The sequence below is a fragment of the Pipistrellus kuhlii genome, unplaced genomic scaffold (assembly GCF_014108245.1).
Source record: "Pipistrellus kuhlii isolate mPipKuh1 unplaced genomic scaffold, mPipKuh1.p scaffold_m20_p_3, whole genome shotgun sequence".
In the NCBI taxonomy this organism is placed as follows: domain Eukaryota; kingdom Metazoa; phylum Chordata; class Mammalia; order Chiroptera; family Vespertilionidae; genus Pipistrellus; species Pipistrellus kuhlii.
In genome coordinates, this window is record NW_023425529.1 from 60,368,483 (window position 1) to 60,386,707 (window position 18,225).

The 18,225-nt window shown below is 38.9% G+C and overlaps 1 protein-coding gene across 3 annotated transcripts in view; it reads left to right on the top strand.

Annotated features, from left to right (window-relative positions):
• TBC1D15 (TBC1 domain family member 15) overlaps positions 1-18,225 on the top strand; it is a 71,425-nt gene that overhangs the window by 11,502 nt on the left and 41,698 nt on the right. For all 3 annotated transcript variants that reach the window (XM_036455708.2, XM_036455710.2, XM_036455709.2), the window contains exons 2-4: positions 6,126-6,224; positions 7,437-7,511; positions 13,341-13,479. In XM_036455708.2, coding sequence (XP_036311601.1) covers positions 6,126-6,224; positions 7,437-7,511; positions 13,341-13,479 — 313 coding nt within the window. The remainder of the gene's footprint in view (positions 1-6,125; positions 6,225-7,436; positions 7,512-13,340; positions 13,480-18,225) is intronic.

An 18,225-nucleotide genomic window follows, 5' to 3' on the forward strand; every position in this document is an offset into this window, starting at 1 on the left:
TTATATTCAACAGTTAATATTGTTCATCAGATTTTTTAAATTTCCTTGTTTTTTAGATTCACTTGTTGATAGTTACGTATTTGTTGTTCATAATTTTTATCTTTGTTTACTTTCTCTTCTGAAAGAACCCCCTTCAGCAATTCATATAATTCTGGTTTGGTGGTGATGAACTCCTTTAGCTTTTTTTTATTAGTGAAGCTCTTTATCTGGCCTTCGATTCTGAGTGCTAGCTTTGCAGGGTAGATTATTTTTGGCTGTAGGTTCTTGCTATTCATCACCTTGAATATTTCTTGCCATTCCCTTCTGGCCTGCATGGTTTCTGTTGAGAAATCAGCTGACAATCGTATAGGTGCTCCTTTATAGGTTACTACCTTCTTTGCTCTTGCTTCTTTTAATATTCTCTCTTTGTCTTTTGCTCTTGGAATTTTAATAATGATGTGTCTCGGTGTGGTCCTCTTTGGATTCCTTTTGTTTGGAGTTCTGTGCGCTTCCTGGACTTGCAAGTCTAATTCTTTGCCCAGGTGGGGGAAGTTTTCTGTCACTATTTCTTTCAGTATGTTTTCGATATCTTGCTCTCTCTCATCTTCTGGGACCCCCATAATTCTGATGTTGGTTCGCTTGAAGTTGTCCCAGAGGTTTCTTACATTATCTTCAATTTTCTGGATTCTCTTGCCTTCTAGCTTCTGTGGAGGAGTGTCTTCTGGCTCTTTATGTTCCAAATCTTTGACTTGATTCTTGTGATCTTCCCTTCTGTTTTTAGGACTCTGTAAAATATTTTTTATTTCAGACAATATATTCTTTATTTCTTGTTGACTCCTTATTAATTCTAGTTGATCTCTTTTCATGTCCTCATAGGTCTTATCCATTTTTTCTAGGAAATTCTTGAAAAACCTTATAAGCGTAGATTTGAACTCTATATCCAGGCGCTTTTTGTCCTCCATTTCTTTCGTTTGTGATCTATTTTGTTGTCGCATTTCGCAGTTACAGATGGGACGGGGTTTCAGGGTGGAGCCTGCAGCTTTGGCTTCCGTCAGCCCCGCCCTATGCGGGTCCTTCTGTGCTTGCTGCCGGTGCCTCTGAGAGAAAGGTGCCCTCGATTTTCGCCTGCTGCCAAACAGTCTATGCTCTCCCCCAATGAGCCCGGTGTTGGGGTTCAGTTCAGTTGGAAGTGGAGTTGGAGGTGGCGTTCGGAGCAGTCTGGAGCCCCAGTCTCCTTCCCGTCAGGGCAATCCCGTGGCACAGCCGACCGTCCCTTCTCTGCGCACAGTGTGAGCGCCTCCGGGACCTCCTTTCGCCTCTCCCCGGGGTTCCGCCTTACAGCCCAGCTCCCTATGGCTGAGCCTGAGTCCCCGGGGTCTGGCCTAAAACTGGGGTTCAGAGCAGTCGGGGGCCCAGCACAGTCGGAGTTTTATCTCCTTTCCGCTAGGGAACGCCCGCCAGGCACTCTGCCTCCCTCCTCTCCGACTCTGTCCTCTCCACGCGCTGCGTCTCCGTACCTTGGGCTTTTCCAGCTCCTCCCCGCCTCCTTCTGGTTTTCTCCTTGCTTCTCACTGTAGAATTTCCAGTCAGTCAACCTTCCTGTAGTTCTGGGCAATGTCCGTTTTATATTTTAGTTGTATTTTATTGAAATTGTTGTGTGCGGCTGCGGCTAGGTGTTCACCTGGGCGCAGCCATCTTGGATCCCTCTATGTTCTACATTTCTTTAGTTCCACAATCATAACTGATTAATGTGTCCTAAAGAACACTTGTTTACCTCTGTATACCATACTTATCTCACTGTTTTGTCCTTGACACTCTCCTCCCCTTCATCTCCCACATCTCATCAGTTATGTAGTCCTAACATTTTACCTTGTTAAATAACTTTGTAGGCTCTCTGCCTTTTCTCATCTCCACTGCTGCTGCCTTAGTCCAAGCCACCACGAGTCTCTTCCTCCCTGGATTATTGCAGCTGTTTATTCTTGGCTTTACAGCCAGAGTGTTAGAAACTAAGGCCAAGTCTGACTATGGCATTCCCAAGAGTCTAATGACTCTTTAGTGGCAAAGATTCTCTTCTGGACAAATTACAAACTCCCTAATTCTTGAGAATGGTTTATAAAACCCTTTATGATCTGTTCTTTACTCTTGTGTCTCAACACTAGCTTCTACTATCTGAGCTGGGTTATAGCCATGGTCTGAATTCCTGCTCTTTGTATAGAACATATATCCTCTTTTGTTACAATTGCCATTCTTCAGCCCCAAACAGTTTGGCTCAGTGGCTGGAATGTCGGCCTGAGGATTAAAGGATCCTGGGTTCGATTCCAGTCAAGGGCATGTACCTTGGTTGCAGGCACATCCCTGATGGGAGGTGTGCAGGAGGCAGCTGGTCAGTGTTTCTGACTCTCTATCCCTCTCCCTTCCTCTCTGTAAAAAATCAATAAAATATTTTAAAAAAATTTAAAATTCTTCAGGTCTCTGCTTATATGTCACTTGGGTTAAGTCTTCCTTATTTCTGATCCTGCCTGAGCCTCTTAAGTCTAGGTTATGTCATTTATTTTTGGTAGCTTATTTATTCTTCTCTTATATGCTGTGATTACTTATTTTCTTATCTTAATCTCTGATTAGATTGTAAGTGCTATGAAGGCCATGACTGAATCTTATTTATATCTTCTAAGCTTACTTTATGCTGGGCATATTGTAGGTATATGTAAATATTTATCAAAGAAATAACAAATTGACATTCTGCTATGACCATAGAGTTACTGGTTTATATGACATTACCAGTTTAGTCAGACACTTTTTTTCTGTGTGTTTTTCCACCAACACCTTTTATTTCTTAGCAACTAGTTGGATCTCAGTAAATTTGAGTGTATGAATGAAGGAACTTCTAAATCAGATTAGGTGGGATGGGGGTTGTTGGAAGAGTTTGGAGAGGCTATTGCTTGTGCACTTTTGCAGGCTTCAGTAGAAGTTATTTGCAGAAACATTGTAAAAGGATGTTCTAGGTACACTGAACACAATGCACACCAAAATATCACAAGGCTTTGAGGGAAGAGGTGAGTTCAGAGTGGGCCAAGGCAGGAAGTTTGTATATATTCAGTGGGAAATGTCAGGTAAGACTCATAGGGTTTCAATTTGCATTTCCCTAATAACTAATGGTGTTTAGTATCTTTTCATGTGATTATATGCTGTTCCTGTATTTTAGGTAGAATGTCTGTTTAAATCATTTGCCCATTTTATTTTAAACTGTTGTTCATTTGCTTGTTAATGATTTTTGAGAGTTCTTTTTATGTTTTGGATACAAACCCTTTATTAGATATGTGATTTGCAAATATATTTTCCCTTCCTGAAGGAGGCTTTTCTTTTGCTTAAGAGTCTTCTGAAGATCAAACAAATTCAATTTTGATGATTTCTTAACCTTTTATGCTTATGTTGTCATTTAGAAATTTTTCTGAACCCAAGGCCAGACATACCCATTTTAAAGTTTAAGCACTATTTGTTGAAAAGACTATCCTCTATTTGCTGAGTTGCTTTTGTACCTTTGTCTTGAAGAAACTTTATATGTCTATAAAATTTGTTTCTGAAATCTATTCTGTATTATCAATCCATTTGTTTCTCTCCAATGCCACACTTTCTTGATTGCTATATAGACTTATACTGAATCTTATAGTCAGGTATGTTAGTGCTTAGTGCTCCACTGTTAATCTTTTTCTAGGCTGATTTGGTTATCCTAGGTCAGTGGTTGGCAAACTGTGGCTTTTTGGCCCCTTGAGTTTTTAGCAAAGGCCAGCTTAGGAGTATCCTAATTAAGTTAATAACAATGTACTTACCTATATAGTTTAAGTTTAAAAACTTTGGCTCTCAAAAGAAATTTCAATCGTACTGTTGATATTTGGCCTGTGTAGCTCTTTATCTGTCCTTCAATTCTAAATTATAGCTTTACTGGGTAAAGTAATCTTGGTCATTGGTCCTTGCTATTCATAACTTTCAATACTTCTTGTCCTTCCCTTCTGGCCTGCAAAGTTTCTGTTGAGAAATTATCTGACACTGTATGGGCACTCGCTTGTAGGTAACTAACTGCTTTTCTCTTGCCGCTTTTAAGGTTCTCTCTCTGCCTTTTTACGTTTACATTTTAATTATAATGTTTCCTGGTGTGGGCCTCTTAGGGTTCTTCTTCTTTCAGATTCTGTGCTTCCTGGACTCTGCTTTCTTTCACTAGGTAGGGGGAATTTTCTATCATTACTTCTTCAAATAGGTTTTCCATTCTTTGCTCTCTCTCTTCTTCTGGTCCTCCCGTAATGTGAATGTTAGTATGCTTGAAGTTGTCTCAGAGTTTCCTTACACTATCTTCATATTTTTGGTTTTTTTATTTTTATTTTTTGCTCTTTTGATTGGGTGATTTTTGTTTCCTCATATTCCAAATTATTGATTTGGTCCTTAGAATCTTTTACTCTATTGTTGAATACCTGTAAATTATTCTTAATTTTCAGTTAGTGTATGCTTATTTTCTGACTGTTCCTTTCTTATGTCTTTGACATTCTCACTAAGATCCTTGAAAGTCTCATTAAGTCCCTTGAAGCTCTCATTAAGATCTTTGAAACCTTATAACCATTGTTTTGAACTCTGTATCCAGTAGTTTGCTTCCTTCCATTTATTTCATTTGTGACATGTTTCTTTGTCTCTGCATTTTGGCTGCTTCCCTGAGTTTGTTTCTATGTATTAGGTAGAGTTCTTATGTCTTAGAATTGGTAGAGTGGTCTTGTATAGTAGGTGTCCTATAGGGCCAAGTGGCTCAACCTCCCCAGTCACCTGAGCTGTGCACTTCTAGGTGTGCCCCTTTATGGCCTGGCTGCAGTCTTGTAGTTGAGCCTTGATTGCTGTTGGGAGAAATTGACTTCCAGGCCTGTTGGCTGTGAGGACCAGCAGTGTCTACAATGGAAGAGTTGCTATGCAGGTGACATTCCTATGCAGCAGGACTTGATTCAGTGGGTCTTCGGTGTTCGCTGAGTCTTCCCCTTGAGTGTGTTGCTTGTGGATGTGTAGTGTTGTAATATGTTATGGTCTGAAGCTCTCCACTGGGTACACTGACTCTGGGGCTTCCATGGAGATGCAAAATCAGCCACTGCCTGGGGCCACCTGACATGAACTACAGTGAGATGTACAGATGATTGCTACTTGTTTTGGGCTAGGAAGTATCCAGGTGAGGCCATGTTGTAGAAGCAAGGCAGGTTGGTGCTAGTGTAGGGTTTGGGGCCTTTTATTGATAGGTTTGATGCCAGCTGCTGCTTGAGAGATTTTAGGAAATCTGAAGCCTGAGCAGGACAGGCCATTCATATGAAAAAGCCAATGATGGGCTCTCAGAGAATCATCAGGGTGGAACAAACAATATGGGCCGTGCTTACAGAAACTCACATATGGTTGCCAGTCAGCTCTGCAATCGGGGAGGTCCCAGCACAGGAACAATGACCCCAGCTGGCATACCTCTCTGGGAGAAAGCTGCCCATGAGTTTCTGCCTTGATGCCAGGCAGTTCAGTTCCTCCCTGTATGTCCCTGGATTCCCCTAAACCTGCTGCCTGGTGCTGGAGCTTAGAGGAAGCAGGACCTTACAAGGTTGTGGAACATCTGGTACTTCAGCAGCTTCCATGTCACTCAGCCACTATCCTTGCTGGTTTCTACAGCCTGAAGTTACAAGGACTTCTTTTCCCAGCTCTGGAACCCTCATGGAGGGCTGTGACCCCTTGCTTCTGAGGGGAGGTCTTGGAGATATCCCTCATGATTAAAAAATGTCACATGTGGGTGTTGGACCAGCCCATTCCACGCCTCTGCCCCTTCTACTTGTTTCAGTGTGCTTTCCTTATTTCTGTGGTTGTAGAACTTCCTTTCAGCCAGCTTTCAGTCAGTTCTGAATGATGGTTATTTGGTGTTTTGTAATTTTGATGTTGTTGTGAGAAGCAACAAGTACGGTTTACCCACACCTCCATCTTGATTCTCTCATCACAGTCTGTTCCTGATAATACATTTACGAATGAAATAACCAGAAACTTGATTCAGGCATTATAGGGAAACATCTCTTTAATCTTTTTTTAAACTGATGTTGAAATAGTATTGAATAAAAATAGTGTGATTAATTTTACTTTTGCTATTCCAGGTTATATATGAACAGGAAGGTGTCTACATTCATTCGTCTTGTGGAAAGAGCAATGACCAAGACAGCTTGATTTCAGGAATATTACGTGTTTTAGAGAAGGTATGTTTCCAGTAAATGATTTTATTTAATAATTAATTGTCATGGTAGTGGCTAATCTTTGGGACATTATCAGCAAATTTGGATTCTATGTGTAAGATAAAGATTTGTAATTGAACAGTAGTTGTAAATTTAACATTAAATGATATTAGAAATAAAATACTTTAGGTAAGCCAGTAAAATGGCATGGAATACTTAAAAACTTACTATGTAGAAGTTGCATTAATACACCCTATCTAATAAAGAGGGAATATGCAAATTGGCTGTCATGCCATTACAAAGATAATGGCGCCCATAGTGGAGGTGGGGTTTCTGTAACACAAGATGGCTGCGCCACAGTGGAGGCTGATTTCCTGTAACAAGCCTTAATGAGCAATCAGCAGGGACCTGAGGCTACCTGGTGCTGGGTCAGGGCAGAGGACCTGAGGCTGTGCCCCTCGCCTGGTGGGGCTTGACTGGGTTCTCAAACCGTGTCCCCTGCCCTGGTGCCAGACTGGGGGACCTCTGGCCATTGCCCCCCACCCGGCAAGTCTTGATGGAGGACCTCATGCTGTGCCCTCCGCTCAGCAGGGCTTGATAGGGGACTTCAGACTGCACTCCCCTCCCCGGCACTGGGCCAGGCTGCTTCCCCCTCCCCAGTTCTGGGGAACCGAGGCCACGTCCCCCACCTGGCGGGGCTTGACAGGGGACTTCAGGCTGTGCTCCCTGCCCAGCGGGGTTCAATGGGGGACTGAGAATGTGCTCCTGCCTGGCAGGGCTTGACAAGGGTGAGGTTGGCTGGAGCTGGGTCTCACACAATTTTGAGGTGCTGCAGGTGGGCAGGTACTTGACTCTAGGTCCGAGCTGTGCCCCAGATTCTGACAGGAGGAAGATTTTCATTTACATTTTACTAATTTTCTTTCATCTCTGACACTTATAGAGAAAGGGCAAATAGCAATATTAAAATATTTCCTCTAATTCCCTTTTAATGTGCAAGAATTTCATGCACCGGGCCACTAGTTTCTTATAATAAAATGTGAGCAGAGTTTTAAAATCTACATTATATTGGTTGTCTAGTAGTAGTTTATATATGATGTCGTATATTTAAACTGCTAGTATTTAAGAGGTTAACTTATTGTGGACTCATGGGATTAAAAATAATGTAAGAATGTAATAATGACTAAGAATGTAAGACATTGCTGAATAGTAAATGCAGTTCATAATTTTTTTCTCTAGGATGCTGAAGTTATAGTGGATTGGAGACCATTGGATGATGCTTTAGATTCTTCAAGTATTCTCTATGCTGGAAAGGTATTTTAAAAAAATATATGACTCAGGAAAGTTAGGGCATTTATAGCTTCATTGAGATATAATTCACATACCATAAAACTCACTCTTTTAAAGTGTATAATTCAGTGGTTTTAGTAAATTTACAGTTTTGTGCAACCATTGCCAATATTTAATTTTAGAACATTACATCACTCCCCAAAAAGTCTTATTGGTTGGTCACACTAATCTCATCTTCCAATCCTTGGCAACTACTAATCTACTTTGTCTCTGAATTTGCTATTGTAGACATTTCCATACAATGTGTGGTCTTTTGTGATTGGCTTCTTTAGCTCAGCATAATGTATCAAGGTTTATGCATAATACAGTATTTATTGGTCTTTTCTCGAATAATACTGTGTTTTGGATATACCACATTTTGTTTTTTCATTATTTGATGGACTATTTTTTTTTTTTTTTACTTTAAAACTAATATAAGTAATGCTGCTATGAACATTCTTGTATAAGTTTTTGTGTGAGCATATATTTTCTCTTGAAAATCTAAGAGTAGAATCATTGGGTTTTTATGATAATTTGTTACATTTGTGTCCTGTGTTGACTTCTCACTGTGGTAGGTAGAGATTTAACTCTGTCTTATCTCTATTTCACCTTCACCTTGAAACTCTGGCTCAGCTATTCACATTTCTTCTCTAAGTATTTAATCATGTACATGATCTAATTTTATCTTCATAGAGAAATTTCTTCCAAAATCTTACATGCTTCATTTTGTACTAGTTGCCCTCTGGGTTTTCTGTGCAGCAATTATCCTGGGGATTCTTTTAGTCTCTTTTCCATATTCCCTCCCTCCTTTAAAAAAAAATCCTATGCTTTTATCTACCTATTTGGATTTACTCCTTTGTTTTGGGTTTACTCCCAAGTTTCAGTGCTTCCTAAGGAAAAAAATGGTGCATGGGAACAAAAAAAATATATTTTTTAAGACTTTTTTATTTTTATTCTGGATTGGATGGCTTGGCTGGCATAGAGTTAGAGTTTGAAAATAATTTTTCCCACATGTTTTTGAAAGTTATCCCAGGTTTGTCTAGTTTTCTTTATTGATGTTAGGTTGAATGCATTCTAATCCCCTATCCTTTGCATGTATTTTTCTTCTTTAAAATCTTTTAGGATGTCCTGGTAATGAGCCTTTGTAGCTTTTTTTTTTTTTTTTTTTTTTGTGCCGAGTATTTGATGGGCCTGTCTAATATGGCAATTTGAGTGTTTTACTAATTAGGAAATATTTTTGAGTTATTTCCTCTCCATTTTTCCTTTTCTTTCCTTAGGAAACTCTTGGACTGGTCCTGTTATTATTATTTTTTTTTAATACTTTCCTGTTTTCTAATTCATTGTGTATATGTGTATTCTATATTCTGGCCAAATTTCTTCAGTTTTATCTTTTAGTTATTTTATTGCCTTTTTCATTTTTGTTATATTTTTAAAAAATATTTTTCTTTTTTTTTTTTTAAATCAATCTTTATAAAAAATATTTTTTCAAAATATGTTTTTATTGATTTCAGAGAGGAAGGGAGGAGAAGAGAGATAGAAACATCTGTGATGAGAGAGAATCATTGAATGGCACCTCCTGCATGTCCTCTATGGGATCAAGCCCACAGCCCATGCATGTGCTCTGAACAGAAAGTGAACTGTGATCTCCTGGTTCATAGGTAGATGCTCAACTACTGACCCCCACAGGCCATGCTATTATAGTTTTAATTTCTAGGAAATTGTGTTGTTCGTTCCTTCTCAGTGTTGACAGGGGAGCTGGCCCTGAGTGGGTATGTCTAGAGCCAGCCAGTAGTGTTTGGGTTCTTGATTTTGTGCAGGAAAAATTTCACAATGTGAGTCTAGATGATTATGAGGGAATGTTGTTAAAGTTGGGAACAGTAAAACAAGAAGAGGGTTAGCATAGAAGAAACAACAGGAGAGCTTAGGCTGGGCTGTCCTAGCTCTCTGGGAAGTAAGCTAAAAGGGGGCCTTGGAAACAGGTTCAGGGGTTAGCGTGGGACGAGTTTCTGCTGCCCGTTGCTCCTCTGGTTGCAAGTCTCATGGTGTCCATTGAAGTGTAGGAGATGCCTTCCTGTGGTGGAGGAAGAGAGGAAAGGAAATGGTGGGGGCTGTGCCCCAGAGGGAAAGCTGAATTCTTTTCTTGCTGGCAGGAATCTTAGGGGAGGTCTTGGGCAGAGGAGGGCTGTTTCTAGCAGCATGTTCATCACTTTTCTAGATGTGCTCCTTCAGGGTCATGGTCTTTACTGATTGGTCAGTGTCATTGCAACTAATCCTGGTGTTGCCCACTTGTTTTTGCTACTTTTCTGGGACTGGAGCTGAAATTTGACTGGGGCTTAGATGTTATTTCTAGGGAGTTGACCTTCTGTACCTGCTAAAAATTGCTCTGCCAGTTTGTTCAGCTATCTGTCTCAGTTCCCTGTTCCACTTATCCTGGCTTACTGGCTTGCCTCACACTGTTTTTAAACACAGCATCCTGTTTTTAGTGGATGTAATATCCTTCCTTATTTCTAAGATGTTTAAAGATAGTTTTTTCTTTTAGATGCTTTCATTTCTGTATATAATCTACTTCCTCTAATTGACTTTCTTTTTCTTGTTTCATTTGGACTTTGTCTTCTATATAGACATTTGCCTGAAGTTTGGTGATCTTTGTAGTGCTCATATTTAACAGCACTCAGAAAAGTGACTATAATGTCTCTGGGTTTGAGTAGGTTTGGTAATAGTTGCGACTCAGGGTGACCTGGCAGTCTGCTTCCTTGAGAATCCTTGGTATTGAAATTTAGGGCTACTCATTGTTCAGAGAACAATCTGCAGATTCCTGGCTGGAAAGGTTAAGCCTGGATTCCAGTGTTATGAGAACTGAGTAGAGAAAGAGAGCTAGGAACCTTGCCAACTCATTGTCGAGATGGACTTGTAGGTAATTCTCTTGTTTTTACTGTATTATCCCTTTTCTTGAGTGTGCTTGGTTTCTCCTAATCCAGAGATAATCTGTTAGCTTTTTTAATGAGTAAACTTCTAGCCTCTGGACTTTGTTAGTAGTCCTGTTTTTAGCTTAACCTTTATCCTGATTTCCAAAAGTACTTGATGTACCTATTCCAAGCCTTTGTGTGAGGTGAGGGTTCTGTAGATGCTTCTTAGCTTTCTCCACTAGAGATGGTAGAGTTGGTAATGATGGTGGTAAAGGTTGCATTCTCCCCCCTTTCCCCAACGGTGTTTTTTATTATTTTATTTCTCATTTTTGTTGTTAATACTATACCAAGGATATTTTTCCATTTATATTTAGAAATAGTGGAAGGGATGGGGAGAGAAAATGAGAGAGAAACATTGAAGTGAGAGAGACATATCCATTGGTTGCCTTCCTCACGTTCCCAGACCAGGGCCATGGATGGAGCCTGCAACCAAGGTGTGTGCCGTTGCACAGAATCAAACCTGAGACCCTTCAGTCCGAGTGCCTACACTATCCACTGAGCCAAACTGGCTGGGGCAGGGCTGCGTTTTTTAATTGGGTAACCATATGTGGAGGCTCCCTAGGAAGGACCTGAAAGAAGAAACACTCCGCTTTATAATTTCATTTATTCAGTCACTCCCCAATTTTCAGTTTCTATCTGTCCTTATTATTTAATTTTCTTGTACCTTTATAATATCTCCTATTCCTACAAATTTCCTTTTTCCCTTTTTAAAAATAAAAGAATGATACTAGCAATATATGAACACATTCTTCTAAAAATTCAAATAATGGAAAGTTAAAGTCTTGTTTGATTATAGCCCTGTTCCTCATCTGTCCATTAGTGTATGTTTTTCAAGAATATATCTGTACAGTTTCCCTATCTACTTATCCATTCCTAGTTTTCTCCTGTGCATTTCTAATTACATATTTAGATGTAGTTATGCTGCACATATTATCACAACATTTTTATTTATTGTATGTATTGAACATAGATAAATATTAACATATTATCAGTCTAAACTATTGGCTAATATTTCATTGGCTACTCCCTGGTTTATTATTTACTCATTTCTTCATTGATGAATATTAGGATTTCCAATTTTTTCACTTTTACACAAAATGTTGTTATGAAAATTCTTATATATGCCTCTTTGTATACATGTGTTAGTATTTTCTGGGGGGTAGCTGATGAAAAGAAATTTGTTGTGGTAAAACACATGCATATTTTGAATTTTAATAAGGTTGACTGAGCCTGAAACCGGTTTGGCTCAGTGGTTAGAGCATTGGACTGCGTGAAAGGTCCCAGGTTCGATTCTGGTCAAGGGCATGTACCTTGGTTGCGGGCACATCCCCAGTAGGAGGTGTGCAAGAGGCAGCTGATCGATGATTCTCTCTTATCGATGTTTCTAACTCTCTATCCCTCTCTCTTCCTCTCTGTAAAAAGATCAATAAAATATATTTAAAAAAATAAGGTTGGCTGAACTGCCTTTACGGAGTAATTACTATCATCACACTATGGGGATAACATTTCCTCATACTGTCTTTCTGTCTTTCCTGTTTTTATTTTTTAATTGAAAAGAGCAAAGTAGCCAAAACCGGTTTGGCTCAATGGATAGAGCGTCGGCTTGGGGACTGAGAGGTCCCGGGTTCGATTCCGGTCAAGGGCATGTACCTTGGTTGCGGGCATATCCCTGGTAGGGGGTGTGCAAGAGGCAGCTGATCGATGACTCTCTCTCATCGATGTTTCTAGCTCTCTATCTCTCTCCCTTCCTCTCTGTACAAAATCAATAAAAATATATTAAAAAAAAAAAAAGAAAAGGGCAAAGTAATTGAAATTCATCTTAACTTGATTTTCTTTGATTGTTTCTGAAATTGAATATCCTTTTATATGTTTGGCACTTTATATTCTTTGACTTGATTGTTGATAGCATTTGCGTATTTTTCTCTTTTTATATTTGTTGATTTTGAAATAATTGGTAGGAGTTGTTTTTGTATTCTGGATGTTTTTAAGTCATCTACCTTATATTTTGGAAATATTTTCAGCCAGTCTTGCTTCTCTTTTATGTGTGGTATCTTTTGCTGTATATAAGTTATTAGACTGTCTGATTTAATCAAGTTATTAACATTACATTTTAGTCTCTTTTTAAATGGCAGGCTTTGTTAGAACTATACATGTAAATATGTTATTTGTAATTTTTAGCTAATTTTAAGTTAAAGAAAATATGCAGCTGATGGTGGCTTACGTAAGTAGGCACCATTGGCTGTTTTCCTCAACCAGAAGTCTGAAGATTTGGAGCTATTTGTAGTAGTTATCTTGTTTTGTCTCTTGTGGTTATGAGGTGGCTGCCATGTTTTTAGGCAACACAGCTTCATTGGAAGCAGGAAAAGGGGGGAAAGGGATGAAGCTTTTTTTAGGGGAGCAAAACCAGTTCCAGAAACTTTGCAGTTGACTTCTGCTTATATTTCATTGGCACCCCTAACTGCAAGGCATGTGGGTAAGCTTTCCTCCCCCTCCCCTCCCCTTCTCTCTCTCTTTTTTTCTAATTGTAAGAGCCCATTTATTTAGAAAGTTAGAAAGATAGAAGAAGTGAGTCAGTTGGGCTGTGTAGGCTCAGGAAACAAGCAACAGAAGCAAAAGAAGGCCCCTTGGAGCTTAGGAGAGGGAAAGGCAAAGGTGTAGCAGGAGTGGGGAGGGAAGGGAAGGAGGATGGGAAAGGTACCGGTGTACTCCCGGTGGTAAAGATGGGCAAGGGAGGAAATGACAGGAAATGGAGTTTGCGTTTTGCCATAATCTACAAATTTGACATTATTGATTGAAATTAAAATCTACTTTTAGTTTCTAAATGTTTTATGTGTTACAATCGTTTTAGGATTCCAGTTCAGTTGTAGAATGGACTCAGGCCCCAAAAGAAAGAGCTCATCGAGGACCAGAACATGTGAACAGTTACGAAGCAGAGTGGGACATGGTTAATACAGTTTCATTTAAAAAGAAGCCACATACCAATGGAGGTATGAATTAAATCTTTTGAAATTTTAAACTGATTTGCTGCAATATTATATAAACAAAAGTACAAAGAAAGTTCTTTTATATTCCTCAGTCAGAGAAGAAGGATACTTTGGTGCTTTAATACAGATAACTTATATTTTAGTTATATTCCCATTTCATCACTTTCCTGCTTTTTGTTTTGTTTTGTTGGCTGTGACTTCATAAAAAAAAAAGACTTTAAAAATACTTTTTCTGTTTTGTAGTTATTAATGGCAAAATATAGAAACACTTTAGAAAATTGCTTTGGCTGTCTCTCATGCATCTTTTTCTTAATCTAGTAGAATTTTTTAAAAAGTAAGTTATTTCATCCCATAGCACCAGGGGGAGATGGAGTATACCACTAACCATCCTATTCTAATGTCAGTGTTTCCTGAGAATTTAAGAGCTCATTGCAGGCTCCTATTTATGTATGTTCAGTGAGTATTCTCTTTTACATATAGGCTAGAGACCTGGTGCACGACATTTGGGCACTGGGGTGGGGGTCCCTCAGTCTGGCATGGTACCTCTTGCAGTCTGGGACCCCCATTCACTAGCTGTGAGTGTGGCTTCTGCCTGATCTGTGCTCCTCCTTTGGGAGCGCACTGACCACCAGGGGGCAGCTCCTGCATTGAGCATCTGCCCTCTGGTGCTCAATGTGACTGGTCATTTCACCTTTTGGTCAATTTGCATATTAACTGTTTATTATATAGGATTTATATAGGATTCCTCTATGTTTTATAAGTAAAAGTATATTTTATCTCTTAATGATTTTGGTTTGGCTATAGGAATTTATCCGTGTTTACCAGAATTTATTAGGATATCTGTTGCTACATTTATATAGCATTGTTACTAAGTAAAATTGATTTTAATATATGGCCTGGGGAATTATTTTCATATATTAGAGGTCTGATGCACGAAATTTGTGCAAGAGTAGGCCTTCCTTCTCCCTGATGCTGGCACTGGCTTCCCTCTGGCACTGGGGACCCAGGCTTCCCTCGCAGCTGTCCCCGGCCTTATCCGGAAGGATGTCTGGTCTAATTAGCATATTATGCTTTGATTGTAGATTATTATAGATAGTAGTTGTATTTGAACTGTATCATTTCTTGGAAACAGTGGCAATTAAGGAATAAATAGTAATTTATAAGATATTGACAATCAGTTTATGCATGTGTGTGTCTCTCCTATTTATTTATTTATTTATTTACTTACTTACTTACTTATTGGAATTCTCTTTTTATCAAAAGAGAACCAGAGCAATATAAAGTGTTAAGATAAAACCACAGGAGTTTAGTATATTTGGTATGTGAGGGATTTTTAACTTCTCTAGATTAGATTTTTAGGATTGGTTATGTGAATTGCTGTTTTGTTGTTGTTGTTGCCTAATACTGTCAAACCCTTGAAAATGAAAAAGTCAGGTTGCAAGGAATGAGCAAAATTAGTTTTCAGAATTCCATAGAAGAAAGAAGCATTATGTGGATGAGAAAAGTATAATCTGACAACAAAGGTCTTTTTATTTATTTGTTTGTTTTTTTAGAGAGAGAGGAAGGGGGTGGGGGGGGGAGAGAAACATGATGTGAAAGAAACATTGATCAATTGCCCCCCACTACTTGCCTCTACCTGGAAACGAACCCACAACCTAGGTATGTGCCAGGACTGGGAATTGAACCCACAATCTTTTGGTGTACAGGACGATACTCCAACTAATTGAGCCACTGGCCAGGGCTAAAGATCTTTTTTAGAATAATGGTTTTCAACTTTGCACATTGAAATTATTTGGTAAGATTTTAAATGCCTGGATTTTATTTAGCAAATTAAACCATACTGTGGAGATAGAGCCTGGACATTTGTACTTCTCAATCTCCTAGTGATTTTAAATATGTGAAGTTGAGAATCTCTGTATAGCTTAGCAAAAAACACATGTAAATACTGCTTACATGGCTTGGCCTTGCATTGTGACTTACAAAAGTAAAGAGCATAAGTTTATTTCATAGTTATTAAAAGTTAAGATTTTCTCCTTTTCCCCCCCCAGTATTAAAAAAAAAAAATTGTGGAAGAAATACATTGAACAATATGGCCAATATGCATACGTATATTTAATTGAACCAAGGAGTTATGAAGTGCAATGCACTCTGACCCATCCTATTCTGTCCTAGACTATCATATCTGATTACATTTTATCAAAACTCTTTCCTAAAGGAGACGTTTTCTAGGCTTAATGTTTCAGAGTTCAAAATTGTACCATTATGAAACTATATGGACATTTTTCTCATTGATGTTTTATTTATTTACTTTTTAAAATATGTTTTATTGATTTTTTTACAGAGAGGAAGAGAGAGGGATAGAGAGTTAGAAACATTGATGAGAGAGAATCATCGATCAGCTGCCTCTTGCACACTCCCTTCTGGGGATGTGCTCGTAACCAAGGAAGATACCCTTGACAGGAATCGAACCTCGGACCTTTCAGTCTGCAGACTGATGCTCTATGTACTGAGCCAAACCGGTTTCGGCTCTATTGATCTTTTAGAGAGTGAAAAAGGGGAAGGGAAGGGTGGGGAAGAGAGAGAGAGAAACATTGATATAAGAGAGACACATCAATTGGTTGCCTCCCGCACCTGCCCTGACTGGGGCTGGGTTTTGAACCTGCAACGGAGGTACATGCCTTGACCAGAAATTGAATCCAAAGACCCTTCTATGTGAGGGCCGATGCTCTAACCACTGAGAAAACTGGCCAGGGCCGTTTTTATATTTTTAAAAATAATTTTTTTTCCAAGTATTTTTACTCTTGTTGGTGATTCACAAAGGAAACTTGAGATAAACATTTAAAAATTGGGCTATCAAAGATTTATTTAACTTTATATTTCTTTATAGAGTTTCTGCTGCTAAATATTTGCTTTTATGTACTAGATAAATGTTTTGAAAATATATATTTCCAGAATAACAGACTGCCATGATGCTCTACAAACCCCATTTAAAATGTTATGTCCTCGTTGTTAATTCTATTTAAGACATGGATACTTAATGAGCTCTTTTGTTTTACTTTTCTGCATTATGGCCAGTTTTCTCATGTCATGTTTAGAGATGATTTTATATGAATTTGGTAACATAGTAAGTTCATCAGTACCAATTAGTTTTATTATCTTTCTATAAAGAAAAAGAAAGAAATTTCGAGCTAACTTTTGGTTTCTGTTTCTTTGTAATCATATGTTTCTGGCTAGTTATTGATGATAGATTAAATTGTTGACCTGTCCTAGTTATTCATTTATTCAACACATTTTTGAGTACCTGTTGTGTGGTAGTTACTCTTCTACGAGCTGGGGATATAGCTGTGATAAAATAAAGTTTATTTTCTCATGAATCTATATTCTAGTAAAGGGACTTCTAGAATTGACTTGTAATGTTTATCTCATCACTTGTCAGCATTTTAACTGAGGAAATGTGTGTGGCATTTTCTGTTTTATTTAATACTAGAGGACTGGTGCACTAATTTGTTCACTAGTGGAGTCCCTTGGTCTGAAACTGGCTCTCCGACATCCCCCAAAGGGTCCCCAAGGTTGGCCAGTTGGGAAAGGACCACCAGAGGGCTCCTGGGTGTGTCTGGCCCTTCTTGCTCAGTCCCAATTGGCTGGACCCCAGCAGCAAGCTAACTTACCTGTTGGAGCATCTGTCCCCTGGTGGTCAGTGCACGACATAGCGAGTGGTTGAGTGGCCTTAGCATATCGTTAGCATATTGTGCTTTGATTGGTTGAACAGACTGGACACTTAGCATATTAGGTTTTTATTATATATGACTAGAGGCCAAGTGCATGAAATTTGTGCACTGGTGGGGGTTTGTCCCTCAGCCCAGCCTGCACTCTCTCCAATCTGGGACTCCTAACTTAAGAATTTTATTTAAATAATTGATTATATCTAGTTTTCCATTGCTCTTTTGCTGTGAGGGGTCCCTGTGGGATTGGGCCTAAACTGGCAGTTGGATATCCCTCTCACAATCTGAGACTGCTGGCTCCTAACTGCTCATTACCTGGCTGCCTGATTGCCCTAATGACTCTGCCTAATAGCCCCCAACCTCTCCCCTGGTGGCATTATTGACACCTAACTGCTCCCCTGCCGACCTGATCACCCCCAGCTGCCCTCCCCTGCAAGCTTGGTCCTCCCACAACTGCCCTCTCCTGCAGGCCTAGTCAACCCCAACTGCCCTTTTCTGCTGGCCATCTTGTGACTGATGTGGGGGGTGGCCATCTTGTGACAATGGGGTGGCCATCTTGTGATGGTCAATTTGCATATTATCTCCTTATTATATAGGATGTAATGTCTTTCTCTTCCTTTAATGAAGAAAAAAATCTGGAAAATTTTTAGTTTTGAATATGTACAAACTCCTGATGATTCATATAACCTGCATATATTATTTTATATTCTCCACATGATTTTCTTAGATTAATTTGGGTTAAATACTTTTTGTGTAACTTTTTAAGAATTTCATTTAAATAATTCTTTATATCTAGTTTTCCCATTGCTCTTTTGCAGTGAAAACATTTTTGTTCTTTGCAGATAATATAATAATATGTAGTCTAAGTCTATATTCACACTTAAATGATTCATGAAGACATTGGAATTGTAGTAATGTTATAAGGTCTATAATATAAATTCTAGTAAAACATGTTATTTAGCATCCAAGTGGGCACATGACACTTAATCTAGTGCCAATCTTAAATATGAGTTTATCATTTGAACTG